The 14,698-nt window shown below is 43.9% G+C and overlaps 1 protein-coding gene across 1 annotated transcript in view; it reads left to right on the plus strand.

Moving 5' to 3' along the window:
• The window catches only part of Dscam (DS cell adhesion molecule), a 678,135-nt gene that overhangs the window by 467,747 nt on the left and 195,690 nt on the right, over nucleotides 1-14,698 (plus strand). The window contains exon 13 of the mRNA XM_077110439.1: nucleotides 11,865-12,038. Within this exon, the coding sequence (XP_076966554.1) occupies nucleotides 11,865-12,038 (174 nt within the window). The remainder of the gene's footprint in view (nucleotides 1-11,864; nucleotides 12,039-14,698) is intronic.

The raw sequence follows: 14,698 nt of genomic DNA on the forward strand, positions 1-14,698 counted from the left end.
CTGAGTCTGGCTTGTTTCACTTACTGTGATGTCCCCCAGGCCATCCACCTACCAGGAAATGCAGTATCCCATTCTTCTCCTCAGCGTGCACACGCCACCCTTTCTATAGCCACTCACATGTGGACAGGCCCTGGGCTGGCTCCGTGTCTTGGTCCTGTGGACTGTGCTCAGTGGGGGACTCTGGTGGCCCACACTGTACGTATGGTGACAGCGCCACCTGACTTCCCTTAGAATCACTTGGCTATTCTGCTGGGGTGCACCCGAGAGTGAAGTTTTGTTGTTGTTTTCTGTGTTGTTTTCTGTGGTCAATTTCCCATAGATGTGCTGGGCCTGTTCCTAGGTACATTCAAATGTCTTTTATTTTCAAAGATATTTTGTGACATTTTCCTGCAAATATTTGTCCTCTCCCCAGCTTCCCCTTTCTTCATCAGGGTCTGCCATTACTGTGTCAAAGGCTCGTCACTTGTTGACTACAGCTGCCATTTTTCTCTCCTTTTAAACTCATTTATTCTCATTTTAATTTGTTTACTACCTCCCAACTTCTACTCTCTGTGTCTTTTTCCTCAGCAAAACCTCTCCCGCTCTGTGCTCCTTCCAATTCACCCTTCATGGAATCATTTTATCTTTCCCCTTCTCTCTCCAGTTCTGCCAGCTCACACTTTGCTCTTGAGCTGTGGCTTTAGAGTCAAGTGACCATTCACAGTTTCTTCTCAATCGTGGCAGTATTTTCCTGGTGAGATTACTTGCTATTTTTCAGTTTCTTTCTTCCATTTCTTTATACAGTCTCTGCTAGATCTGGCATCCTCTTGAATACTTACAGGTGAAGAAATTCACATCCCCTGGAAGAGAGTGTCTTGTGCAAATACTGGACGGCCCAACCCTACCCTCTGATTCCTAAACTCCCATCAGGAGGTGCTCCACCTGTGCTGCTGTCTACACCTGGGTCTGGTCCCCAGGCATGGCTCTGCCTGTCTCCCGCGTGTGCCTCTGCTCAGCACACCTGCCAGGTTGCCCATCACACTACCTTATTGGGATGTTGGCTACTTCCTAAATTCACAGAAAGTTGAGTTTCCAGTTTTTAGCCTCCTTTCTTCCACTTGCTTTCCTCAGAAGAGAAGAAATGCTGGCTTACGCCTCCATCTTCAAATCCCAAATCCTGGATTCAATGTAAAGCCTTATTAAATTCATATTCTATTTTAAAAGAGGTAGTGAGGTAGAGAAAGAGCAGAAACCATCAGTCAAGAGAATGGACTGAGCGTTCAAACCCCAGCCAAAGCACCGTCTGTCTCTGTCACTGCCTGTAAATGACCTTATCTGTGGGAACCCTAACTTCCTTGTATGTGAAACAGAATAAGCAAATCAACTGAATGAGAAGATTTATATAATTCATAGGAAGCACTTATTATGGGGTCTGGCAGATAGCAATTAGTCAATAAATGTCATGTTATCATTATCATCATTATTGCTTCCATGGTTAGCCAGTTGTCCCCAAACCATTTATTGCAGAGCCCACTCTTTCCCACTAACTTGACATGCTCTAAAGTCCATGGCAGTGTGTGTGACTGGGGACCTAATTTTTGGTGCCCCCTGTTGTGCTGACCTGTGTCTTCAGGCTCCAGAACCATATCTACTTTAGGGATTGAGGGGGGTTCTTTTTAAAATATATTGATTCGTCTGAACACACTGTAGTCATTATTTTTCTTTTTCAAAACTATCTTAGCTTTCTCATATGCATTTTGTTCACTTGTTTCTTCCAGATGGATAATTTAATCAAGGAAAATTTTATCGAGTTTTCAGTTAGTCTGGAAAACACAGAGAGCTGTAAATCTAGAGGCTGATTGGAGAACAGTGACATGGTTAGAATACTGAGACTTTCCACCAACACCTTGGGTGGCCTCTCCATTTATACAAATCCTTCCCCACAATGTTCATAAATAATTCTCTGTTTTTCCCCCTGTGGTTCTCAGTAGTAAATATGTGTGATCTCCTGCCTACAGTTTTCTTGGATCCTGTTGTTTTTTGTTTGTTTGTTTGTTTTTGTGGGGGAGGGTTTTGTACCAGGGCCATAACCCCCGTGATATCCATGTCTCTCTCGTCTCTTAGTGAGGGAGAGGTGGTCCTGAACTCGGGGACTTCCTGTCCCCTCCACTGTCTAGCACACAGAGGGCTCCAGCTGGGGTGCTGCCCTCTTCTTCCTGCCTGTTTCTCTCTAGAAGGGCTTCCTCCCTGCCCCTTCCTCATGTCCTCCTGTCCCCAGCTATAACATAGTCACACATAGTCCTGGTCTCCCAGCTCCCTTTCTCCCTGGAGGCTCCGGAGCATCTGTCGCTCCGGTGCAGAAGCAGTTTTGCCTTTGCCCTGTCGTCTCCTGCTGTCCCAGACGAGCGGTTGGAGGTTGTCATTTCTGCGTGCCCGTGATGTGGTCACCAGAGGCCTGACTGTCCCTTACCACTGGGGCTGCACAAGCCTCCTCTTCTGCCTCACATCAGCCATTTCAGGAATCCCCTTTTGAATCCTTGAGTCTGACAGGCCAACAGGGGACTGTTTTTCTGAGAAATCCGTAGACATGAAACCAGATGCTCACAATCGTTACCCAGATACTTCCACGCAGGGTGCTCATTCCACACTGGAAACAAATGCTGGGCACGGCCCACCTGGTCAGAAGGCTCAGGTGGCCTGCTCTGGGGCCTCCTCCTGCTTCAGAGCTTGCTTCAGAGTGCCTCACCTTGATCACACCCACCCTTCTCTCCCAGGGCCAAAGTGACATCCCTGGGTTCCTCCATGTCCCTAGTGCTTATGTCTCAGAATAATACCATGAGGAGGTCGTGGGAAGCCCAAGCCCAAGTTCCTTGAGCAGGTTAACTCCAGGACACGCTTTCAGCCAACACCAATGTCAGGTCTTTGGTGAGAAGACTGAGGCCACATCCTTTTCAACACTTGAGACAGGTCACACTGCAGAGAACTTATCTCCATTCAAACAATCAATCTGGAAAGAGGCAAATGATCAAGTGAGACAAAGAAGACGCAGCTGCAGGACTCCTCTCAGTCCCAGTGCAAAGCCAGGGCAGCATCACATAATTGAGGTGCCTCTCCTGCCTCCAGGGTCACAGGTCACATCAGCAAGCGCTGAGTCACGGTCTGTTCACTCTTCAATTTTCCAATAACTAAGCCAAGAGTGAATGTTCCATCTTACTGATAAAAAGCAATCCTTGCATCCTGGGTACAGAATTATAATCATGAGGTCGGCCTGCCAGAGGACTGCGCTGCCAAGTCACACCAAGTCCTCTTCATCCCATAGGTTTCTTTGACATAGAAACAAAGGAATTAAGGGAAGATAGCCAAAGTGCACAGTGAACATAATTATATGTCGATTTACAGAGGAGGTCGCCTAGTGGCTACCTCAGCAGGTGCTGTTTTATCCAGAAGGGATTTAACGTAAGAATTTGAGGGATACAAAATTCTTGGAAAGATGGAACAAGCAAAGCTGCCCTTCAGGTCCTTGAGGAGCGTGGGAACCATGAGACGCTCCTCCCATCCGTGGTGACAGTGCCCTGTGTTGCTGACGCAGTAGTTTGTAGCTGCTCTTCCACAGGAGGCTGGCGCTGATGTCCGGGGTCTGCCTGTGCGTCCGTGGGCCACCTCTGTAGGAGAACTTCTCCTTCCAGGCTGATTTTAAGCACTTCTCGCTGGTGAAATATAAACCAGAGTCTGGTGTCAGAAGAGCTGGGAATTGTAGTTTTCAGACTTCCCTGTAATTTAGGGAGAGTTTAGAGGGAAGGGGAACGTTGAGTGTCAAAAGTCAGCATCTAACACAGGAGACAAAATATCACAGCACGCATTGTGCAGTGGTGGAACCTTCATTTTGGGGGACTGGGGACAGCTCTCCCAGTGTGGGCTGGTGGGATGTGTCCCTGTCCATTTCTGGGCTTTTCTCTTTAACAGACGTTCAGAACTCCTCCGCAAGCCGTCCCCAAGTAAGGAAGTGTCCATCTTCAGCTGCTGACTTTTGGCAGGTGCAGCTGTGGTTGCATCTGGGCCTGTTCTCTTCCCGTCTCCACCCCGTCTTTGCTCCCACTCTTTCCCAGCAACCCACTCCTCTCAGAGAAGAAAACCCTTCCCCTGCAGAAGAAAACCAAGCTCCTTCCTCAAGAAAGCACCATTCTTTCCCGAGGGTCAAAGGGATGGTGACTGAGTCTTTGGTGAGAAGAGAGAATAGCTTTCTTACCACTTGGGTGCAACCCAGGAAGCACGCAGAGAACCCCTCCAACTAGCTGTTCTGCTCTGGATCAGTCGTATTCCACCAGGCTCACTGGCCAACTTCTGGACCTCAGCGCCAGCATTTATACTCACAGATTCCTGTCCATACACTCTTTCTTCCCTTGATGTAAATACTAATCTTTCATTTTGTGTAAATGCATTATTTTCGTTTCATATGTGATTTAATTAAAGGAGGCAGAGAGAACTAGCCAGTTGCCCAAAGGGGCAGCTGGGGTGCAGAGGGCAAGAGGACTCAGCTCTTTGACTCTTAACCAAGTGCTCTCTCTACAGATCAGTGAACACTTAAAAGAAGGTTCACTGGGACACTCAGCTAAATGCTGTCCCCACGTCCTCAGCCCCTGGGAGCACAGTTAGGCATATCTTTTCAGCAGATAAGAAAGGTCGCCCAGCATTGTCACACCCAGCAATCCAGCATGTGCATCACATAATGCTGGAACATTTTATTTCCATGTAATGGAGCATTGAAATTGTCTCCACTTAACACCAGCTAGCCCCAGAAAATTGACAGCTTTTTAATTAATGGCTGCTGCTTGCTGTGTTCCATCTTCTGGCTGATTACCCAAAGTGCTTACCTCGTGCTAAGAAGATTACAGGATTTGCATATTGTACGCACTGTGTTAAATTTTACTCTTTAAAATGATCAATCTAAAGTAGATGACCGATAATTGTATAAAACCATGGCCATGTCCACTGCCTTAGCACATGGGATGACTCCTGGGACAGTGTGTTCACTAGGATACTCTTTAGTGTGATTGGGCCTGCAGATGCTGTCACCCTGCAACTTAGGCTCATTTTTCTGATGAAAGAAATATTTAATGTTTTTCAAACACTTAAAGTTCATTTCCTCTCTTCATTAGCTTCTTTTAATAATGAACGGGCTTATCTCAGTCCAGAGGGGAATTAATGGATCATCCCTGTCCACTGTTTAATTGAAAGAGCTTAGCAAAGTAGTTAAATTTCATGATGCCCTTCTTTAATGTAAGTGCTTCAACTAATAAAAGTATTTTTAAGGTGAAAATTCTTTAAGGAAAGGAAAAAATATGTAGTGTTGACATGGACAATCCTCTAATATTCTCAAATTCTACAAGTATTACATTAGATTTTGAGAATTTTCTAAACGTAGCTTACATAATTTTTAAAGCCCATCATTTTTTTATTTGAGATTTCCTGATTTTTAGTCTGATGGAGATATTTTTTAAAATTCAGCCAAGTTTTCAGGTTGTTCCCCTTAGACTAGAAGTAGCCCCCCAATTTGCAGTCATTGTGGAGAAAGACGATAGTAGTTTTAATAGATTTTCAAAATGTGGACTTGAGTAAAAACAATGGAGTTTTTCCCTTGATTTGAAGGTGAAATCCTTTATCCTTAAATTAAAGAACTCATTATCCAAAGAAGTAATCTTAGAATACATAAAACCAACTCCTTTAATATGTGATCTACTTTTACAGGAGAAAGAAGAGTCAATCACATCCATGGACAAAATCATAATTGACAATATTCAGCATCAAGTTCTGATTAAAATAACAATAATCAAAAAATGTAAAATGAGAATATAAGGACATCTTCTTAAAACCCCAAAGGGCTTTGAAACATGAAGAAGAAAACAAAAAAGCCCAGCAGAAAACTGAGCAGGAATATGAAGGAGCTGTTTACCAAAGAACTAGTAAAAATGGGCAGTAAATTTTTGGAAAGATGTTAAAAATTATATATAAGAAAAAATAAACCAAAAACACTCTGACACATTTAAATTAGTATAATAAGACATGTTATATGGAAGATTTAAAGGATTAATAGTGTACATTTGTGAGGAGTCAGTTAACTCCTGCTAACACTGTTGAAGATAAAACTAGTACATTCTTTACTAAGCAATTTGACAAGACCTGTCAGCCTTGACTCTTAACTTCACTCTAAAGGCAAGTCCTACAGATGGCCCAACAGTGTGCCTCCCCCATCATTGTGAACTAGTGATTGAAGAGGTGGGGCATGGTCCCTAAGGTAGAGTCACATAATCATAAAGTGATACAAAATTGAAAGCAGCATTAAAACAGCAACAATAAGCAATATCATGGGCTTACGATGTGCCATCCCCTGGTTCAAGGACATCTGTGCTTACAACACCCAATGAAGGGGGCACTATGATCATCTCTGTTTTATAGGTGAGGAACTGGAAGGCTCCCTACCTAGTTTCTCACAGTGTGTCGGTGATCTGTTGCTGTGTAACAAATCACTCCAAAATTTTATGCCTTAATATAAAGCACACTTCTCATCTCCCCTTTTCTGCTGACCCGGAACACTGGTGGCCGAGCGAAGTCCTCTGCTTAGGTTCTCTCCCAACACAGCTTATTTCTGCATGGGGTGGGCAGGGGATGCAGCTCCTCAGGGTGTGTCCTGGGCAGGGTCTTCTTCCAAGCTCCTCCTGTGATTGTTGCATGGTCAGTTTCTTGCAGACTATGGTAGGAGGCTGCCTTCAGTTCCCGCCCCTGGGAGCCTCTGTGTGGGAGAAGGAAGCTCAAATGGCAGCTGCCATTCCTTAGGGAGAGGAAAGGAGGGGAGGAGAGAGAGAGAGAAGAGATAGAGAGCCTGTCCAGTATTCACCACCACTGTGTGGGCGCTCAGTATGAACAATAGCTTCCACTTGTGTAAACTGAGGATACTCTTTCTATGTGCTTAGAAATATTAGGAAGGCTATAAACCCTCCAGACAGTGGGGTTGGAATCTTGGGAGAAGAAGGGCATTTACATCCTTCTACTCTTCAATTTTTTTTTTAAGAGAGAGAGAGAGAGAGAGAGAATTTTTTTAATATTTATTTTTTAGTTTTCGGCAACACAACATCTTTGTTTTTGTGTGTGGTGCTGAAGATCGAATCCGGGCCACACACATGCCAGGTGAGTGTGCTACCACTTGAGCCACATCCCCAGCCCTCAAATTTTTTTAAAAAGAAAATTCACAGAATTCTCATGTTTCACACTCCAGAAAGCAAACTAGTAGATAGCTTTCATTAGCAAATTTTATTAATTATGTTTCAAAATCAATCACTCATTTAGTTATGTGATAATTCAGCACCATGCATTTAAAATTATTTGTGAACTTTCACATGAATGAAGTTTTAAATTACCTATGTTACACATATGTTTCTAGGATAATTGTGTATTGTATACATTTTGGTAATTTCTCTGCTTCTGAAGAGTGAAGAGATTTAGGAATAAGAATGATTTTATTCATTTAGTGTTACATTATAAAATGTTTAATAACTGATACTGAGAAAAGGAGCATACTGAAGTCATAATAAAATATTATTATATTTTAAAATAGAAATCAATTATATTTTTGTATACTAGCACTAGGTACACAGATACCAAAATTAAAAACATGAAGCCATTTATAATCAGTCAAAAAATTAAATAATAATGAGTAAATCTAACAGATATGTACAGAAATTGTATGCTAAAACTATACAATGCTAATGTAAGAAATCAAAGTAAGATAAATAAATGGAGACGCATACCATGTTCATGGATTGGAAGACTCAACATAGTAAAGATGTCAGTTCTTCCCAAATTGATAATAGAGATTTAACACAGTCCCTCTCAAAATCCCAGCAATATTATTGTTTTCAAAACTCATTCATACCTTGTTTTGAATAAGATGAATTTTTAAGAATTTGTTTATGTAGACCATTTTATAATATTTTATACCATAGATTATAATGAAGATCTCATCCAAGTAAGCACTGCTAGCATATGCTCTTCCTTCCAATTTTGCAGTTATCTCACATTCGAATTCCTCTGAAACCCAAGAATAGCCAGTGAGCAACCAGTATCCAAGTCCTGCCCACAACCTGTTTTGATAAATACTTTTTTGGAACATAGTCATGCAGTTAACTTATTGTTGTTCACAGCTGCCTTCATGCTTTGGTGGCAGAGATGGTTTTTAAAGAGACTGTATGGCCTGCTAAACTTACAATGTTTAATATCTGGGCCTTTATAGAAGAAGGTTGTCAACACCAGTCTGAAATTATTGTTTATTTCTATCCATGAACTAGATAGAACTTATATACTTTATAAAGTTTACTTCACATTTTAATTATTTTCAAGAACTTATAATTTTAGTGGACCAGTATAGAAACTATTTTATTAAATTCATCCTAATTATTTCATGTTTTGATACAAATGTGTTGTCTTCTTTTAAGTTTCAGTTGCTTGTTCCTAACATATATAAATAAAATTGACTTGGGCTCTGTGTACGGGTGTTGAATTTCATGCCTTTTACTAACTTGCTGTATCGTTTTAGCGACATTTTTCGTATTGTTATTATACTATTGATGGAGTCGTACCATCATCAGTGAAGTGGATTCTTCTTTTCCAATCTGTGTTCATTTCATTTCATTTTTCTTTTTTCTTGTTCTTGCTATAGTCTTCCGAACAGTGTTAAATAAAACACTGGTATCTTACATCCTGGTCTCTTTCATGACCTTTGGTGATAATTTGGTCTTTCACAATTAGGTTTGAGATTATTTGTAGAGTTTTGATCATGATTTTTGTTCTATTCCTATTTTTCTGTCAGATTTTTTTTTTTTTGTGAGTGGATGTTGAATTCCACGAACTATTTTGTTGTTTTCTTTCTCTTTTTTGTCCTCATTGAAGTGATTATATGGTGTTTGGGTTTTGGTCTACTGACTAATTTTTTAACTTCAACCAATCTTGCATCCATGGGGTACGCCTGTGGTGTGTTGTTCATTTTTATTTATTGGTAAACCTTGCTTGGTTTACTTAAGGGTCTTCCTATTTATTTTTGTCATGACTGTTGGTCTGTTGTTCTCTTTTTCTTTAAGATCTTTGGTTTTGGTATCAGTGTGATGCTGACCTCATATAAACAGTTGCAAACTTTCCTTCCTATGATGGTATGTGTCAATGAGTATTATCTCTTCTTTAAATATTGGGTAATATGTTACTGAGCTTCCTGTCACTGTGACAAAATGCCTGAGATAAATCAACTGACAGGAGGAAAGCTTTGGTTTGGCTCATGGTTTCAGAGGTTTCATCCAAGATCACTTGCCTCTGTTTTCTCTGGGCTTGTGAGTCAGAGCATGGCTGGGAGGGCATGGGGGAGCAGAGCTGCCCCCCTCATGACAGCCAGGAAGTTGAGAGAGGAAGGAGAGGGAGATGAGACAAATGTGCACTTCAAAGCCATGCCCCAGGGCCTTCTTCCTCTAAGGTTCCCACTACTCCCAACAGCCACCAGCCCAGAGCCGGGTCTCCATGACATGGGCCTTTGGGAGACATCACAGACCCAGGTTACTATAGAGCCCCCAGTGAAGCCACTCGAGCTTCGATGCTCTTTGTAGAATGTTTTAAACTACAAATTCCATTGACCTAGTAGACAGGGTTATCTATAGGATAATTAGGATTATCTAGTTTTTGAGTGATCTTTGAGATAGTTTTTTTAAAGAAATTTACCTATTTAAGTTGTCAAATTTATTGATACCAAATTATTCTTTATATTTTCCTATTATCCTTTTAATGCAACTAGAAACTGCAATAACAACCTCTTTTATTTCAGTTGCTTGTAGTTGCTTTTTTCTTCACAAATTCAGGTAGAGGTTTATGTATTATATTGTCCTTTTTATAGAACCTGTTTGGGGCTATACTGCATTTCTCCTACTGTTCTTTGTCTCATTGACTTTGCAGTGTCTTGTTGGGTTGTGTTTGCTCCTCATGCAGTGCCTTCTGGCTCTATCTGACATTTGTTCTCTTCTAGCACAGTATTTAACATTGCAAACTCCCATGGAAGTGTTGCTTTAAGCCACATTCCACACATTTTGATATGTTGTGTTTGGGGTTTTTATTTTTACTCAACTCAAAATATTTTTCACATATCTATAGTGATGTCTTCTTTGACTTGTAAGTTATTTATAAGTGTGTTGATTAATTTTCAAACAGTTGAAGCTCTATTAGGTATATTTCTGCTATTGATCTCAATTTTAATTTTGCTGTAGAAGTCAAACATTCTTTGCATTGTTTTCATTGGGTAGCATTTATTAAATATGAGTTATAACTCACAGTATCATTTCTCCTGTTGACTCTCTAAGGCGATCCAGGCTACGTAACAGGTTACCCTACACCTAAGCAACAAACTAGTCTCATGGTTCTAGAGGCCGAGAGCCTGAGGCCAGGTCACCAGCTGGTGGAATTTGGGAGGGGGCCCTCTTACTGTGACCTCACATGGTAGAAAGGGTCAAGAGAGCTCTCCGTCTCGACCAGGGCACACAGACCTGCTCGCTTGTGGTCATTGTTCTGTGACCACTTGAAACAGTACACACTCTGCTGTTGTTGGGTGTAGAATTCCACAAATGCCCAGTAAGTCAAATTGATTGATGGTGGTGACCAAGTCCTGGGTATTTCCCATGTTATTTTTTCTGTTCTTTCTTCTTTGAGACTGCAATTATGCATTGTTAGACTATCCAGAATGTTGTATGCTGTATTTTCCACTCTTTGCTCCTTTTAGAGACAGGGTCTCGCTGAGTTGCTTAGAGCTGAGTTGCTAAGGCTGGCTTTGAACTTGGGATCCTCCTGCTTCAGCCTCCCGAGCCACTGGGATGACAGGCGTGCACTACCACACCAGACCACTTTGGATATTTCTGTTGACCCAATTCTTTCCTCTGCAGTGCCCAGTCTGCTAATAAGCCTCTTTAATAAAATCTTCATATCTAATATTGCATGTGTTGTTTCCATTATTTGTCACCTTTATATACTTTTAATATATCATCTGAAGCCCAGGGTCCCCATCCTGCCAGGTCAGAGAGGACAGGACCTCAGGGGAGGCTTGCAGGGCCTGGATCACGTTCCCACCCAGTCCCCCAGGAGAGGGCAGGCAGAGCAGTGGTTAAGCCAAACCACTGTGATTCCTGGCCTAATCCTCTTTTATTATTTCCAAGTATTTTTCAGTAGTTTCCTGTGGCTCTCTCCTGTGAGCCACCTCACACCTGTGATCACAGCGGCCCCCACCTAGGCTGCTCTCTGCCTGCAGGTAGTCACCCTGAGGGCAGTGGGCGTGTGCCTAGCTGTTCAAATGACATTGAGTGATATCAGCCGTGCGCTGTGCTGCTCCACTAGAACATCACCACACCTGGAAGAGAAATCTGCGGTGCCAGTGTCTCTTTGTAGCCTCAGATGTGTGCAGCGAGCAAGGACTCCAGTGCCGTGTCCCCAGACAGTCCCTTGTTTACATTTGCATTAAGTCCTTAGGAGCAGAAGGAGTTTAAGTAGCACCAGGAGAGACGTCTACTTCAGTGCTTGCTCTGCTGCAATTTCTTTGAATAATTTATCAGCCACTTAACACTCAAATTTGGCTTTTCATGTCAAAAGCACCTTTAAGCTCTCTTACTCTTTTACCTCAGACTTTGAACTACTCATTTTATATAAATGTGCTTCTCTCTGAACAAGAGTTTCCACGTTGGAAGGAAGCCAGGAGAGCTGGGTGTGTCCCGCGACTGTCCACGTCAGCTGGAGGCGGCCTGGGTGGCTTCTGCTCACTGTGTCCCTCAGTTTCTCTCGTGTGCATCACAACCCTTCTTTCCTGTTCTCTCCAGGTGCTGGGGTTCCCCAGTTCCAGCCCATCGCCCTGAACGGCCGAATCCAGGTGCTCAGCAACGGGTCGCTGTTAATCAAGCACGTGGTGGAGGAAGACAGCGGCTACTACCTCTGCAAGGTCAGCAACGATGTGGGCGCGGACGTCAGCAAGTCCATGTACCTCACGGTCAAAAGTAAGAAGAAGAATGCTTCCTTTTACCTACGTAGGTCTTGGGGGCTTAGCTTTTCCACTGTCACCATGCGCGCCTGTTTAAAAGCAAAACAAACGCGTCCTGTAGGATCACTGTGTGGGTGGTGGGGGTGGTTGACACAATTGAGGAGGATGGAGGACTGGAGGACGCAGGTGATTGTCAACAGTGCACCCGGCCAGTCCCGCCTTCCAGGGTGGGCCGGGAACACTTCTTTCCCTCCTGTTCCCGTGTCCCTGGTGTGGGCTCTGGGCGGCCTAGCAGATGAGTAGGCCTCTGGGCAGCACCCCCGTCTCTACCCTGTTACTTTCCCACGGCGAAGGCCAGGCATGCTCTCACCCATGTTCTTCTCTCGTGCATTTAACTCTGCAAGCTGGCCAGTCCACAGACTTCCTTAAGATGATTATGATAAAATCGAACTTGAGTCCTCATGCCAAACCAGGGCACTACAGAAGGACAGGATCGTGTCTCCTGGGCTGGGGTCTGTGCTGCCGGCCATGGTGTAGGAAAGGGCTCCGGGGGTCAGTGTTTTCCCCCTGGTAACTGAACCCCAGGGAAAGGATAAAGAGGGGGCCAACATTTTCTGAGTCCTGCTTGCTAACAAATGGTTAGGCATCTGTTTACAGGGAGTGGCTGTGTCCATTTATAATTTTCTATTGAATTAACTGTGTTTTCTTTATGACCATGAGGCTTTGCTCAGGCTTTCTCTATTGAAAACTTTTTAAATTCGGCTATTGATGGTCTGCAGTGATCCTTTCCATACCATTTATTAGGGCGTTGGGTTCTTTAAATGGATTTTTGTGATGTGTGAATGAATAAAATTTAGAAGTCTAGTTAGCTACACAGAATGGTATTCATCCTAATTCATTAGGAACTTATTTTAGGCTATTATTTCCAAGAGAATAATGAAAATATCAAACTATTTGCTGAACTTACATACTGGGAAACAGATTATTGTTCTGAAAAACAGTTGTTTTAAAATATGTTTTGCACATATCCAGTGCATGATTTTTGTCATCTCAATGCTATGCTTTGGAGGAACTAATTAGCAAGAATCTTAAGACAGATTGTACTATCATTTAAATCTAAAGCTGACAAGGTCATTTTAAAAATTATAACCTGTTGGGCCGTGAACTGAGGACTGGTGCTGGCCAATGTTGATCCTTCTCCCTTGTGAAAGGGAATGTCCAGTGATCTTAATATACTTCACATTCATAAAGCAAACACAAGGCCCTGTGAGGGATATGAATTCAGTCCACCGTGGGTCTGACCCCCTTGAATGAAAGCACTCAGGCTTCCGAAGGGAGGTGACGGGGAAGGGCACCGCGAGTGGCAGCAGCACGAGTCCATGATGGAGTGCAGCACACCCAGTGCACAGCCAGCCCGCGACCCACCTGCTGTGGCATCGGGACTAGATGCAGGGCGCTCAGTGTCTTGGGTGGAAATCCTGACCCCAGAGGAAGCCTTGGGAGCTTGGAGGGCAGATGGGGTGGAAGTGTGGAAGAGACCTCAGAGATCCTCCAGCCACCATGGGAGTGGGCACCTTCGGAGGGGGCTCCTGGAACCTGGAAGAAATCCCTCCCCAGCACCCCGCCCTGGGGGTGCCCTGGCCTCAGGCTTCCAGTCTCCAGAACCCTGGGGAGTTCATGGCTGCTCTGGGTACCTCACCCAGGGGACGGCGCTCTGTTATATCAATGCGTAATTTTTGTCATCTCAGTTCTATGCTTTAGAGCTGAGGAGATACTATGGAGTGGACACCTGTGTCACCTGAGTGGTCCTGAACGGCAGGGGTGTCAAGAGGTGGGCATTGAGGCTGGTCAGGGCACACCAGGAAGGGAACGAGGAGAGTGGATACAGACATTGGCAGGGCCACAGCAAGAGGGAACATCACTCGGGCACCATGTGGTACGTGGAGATGACAGAGGGGTCTTTAAGGGGACACACTGGAAAGAGAAATTGGTCTTGGAGTCCGCCAAAGCCCGCCAAAGTGTGGATTCTCTGAAGCCATGCGGATGACGAGGGGCACGCGGAAGTGAGTCAGTTGTGCCAGGTCTCAGTTGGCACGGTCACTTCATCAACGCTGTGGGCTTCATGCCTCTGGCTCTTTAACCCTGTGAAATAATATTCAAACTCTGAAAGTAAAATGTCACTTAAGAAAGAGATATAGAAGCATGAAGAAAAAACACAGACAGCAAGTGAATCTATTGTCCCAGTAATGATATTTTAAAAAAAGGAAGCCAAGAAACTTGGGAGGAGTTGTTTTGGGTGTGTGTGAGCAGGGTGCTAGGTGTGTAAGAGCAACTGCACTTCGGTTGTGCACGGGGTCGGGGGAAGCAGGCGCGGGCTGGGGCCTGGTCTGACTTGGGTGGCCTGTCCTGGCCATGCAGTGCCCGCCGGCTCCTCAGCAGTCAGACTCTCCCTCCGTGTGAGGATGACAGGGTCACACCATCACCTCCTGATGGGTGCCAACCTGGCTTCCTTCCACACCAGGGCTCGTCTAGCTTGCTTTCGTGTCTGTGGGAACAAAGAGGAGGATGTGAGCATGAGACAGGGCGTGGACACAGCTGACCTCCTGTGCACCTGACTGGGAGTGTCAAGAAGACCAGGAGCCGTGATCACCCTGACTTTGTTTTAATCTCTTCATA

The sequence above is a fragment of the Callospermophilus lateralis genome, chromosome 10 (assembly GCF_048772815.1).
Source record: "Callospermophilus lateralis isolate mCalLat2 chromosome 10, mCalLat2.hap1, whole genome shotgun sequence".
NCBI lineage: Eukaryota > Metazoa > Chordata > Mammalia > Rodentia > Sciuridae > Callospermophilus > Callospermophilus lateralis.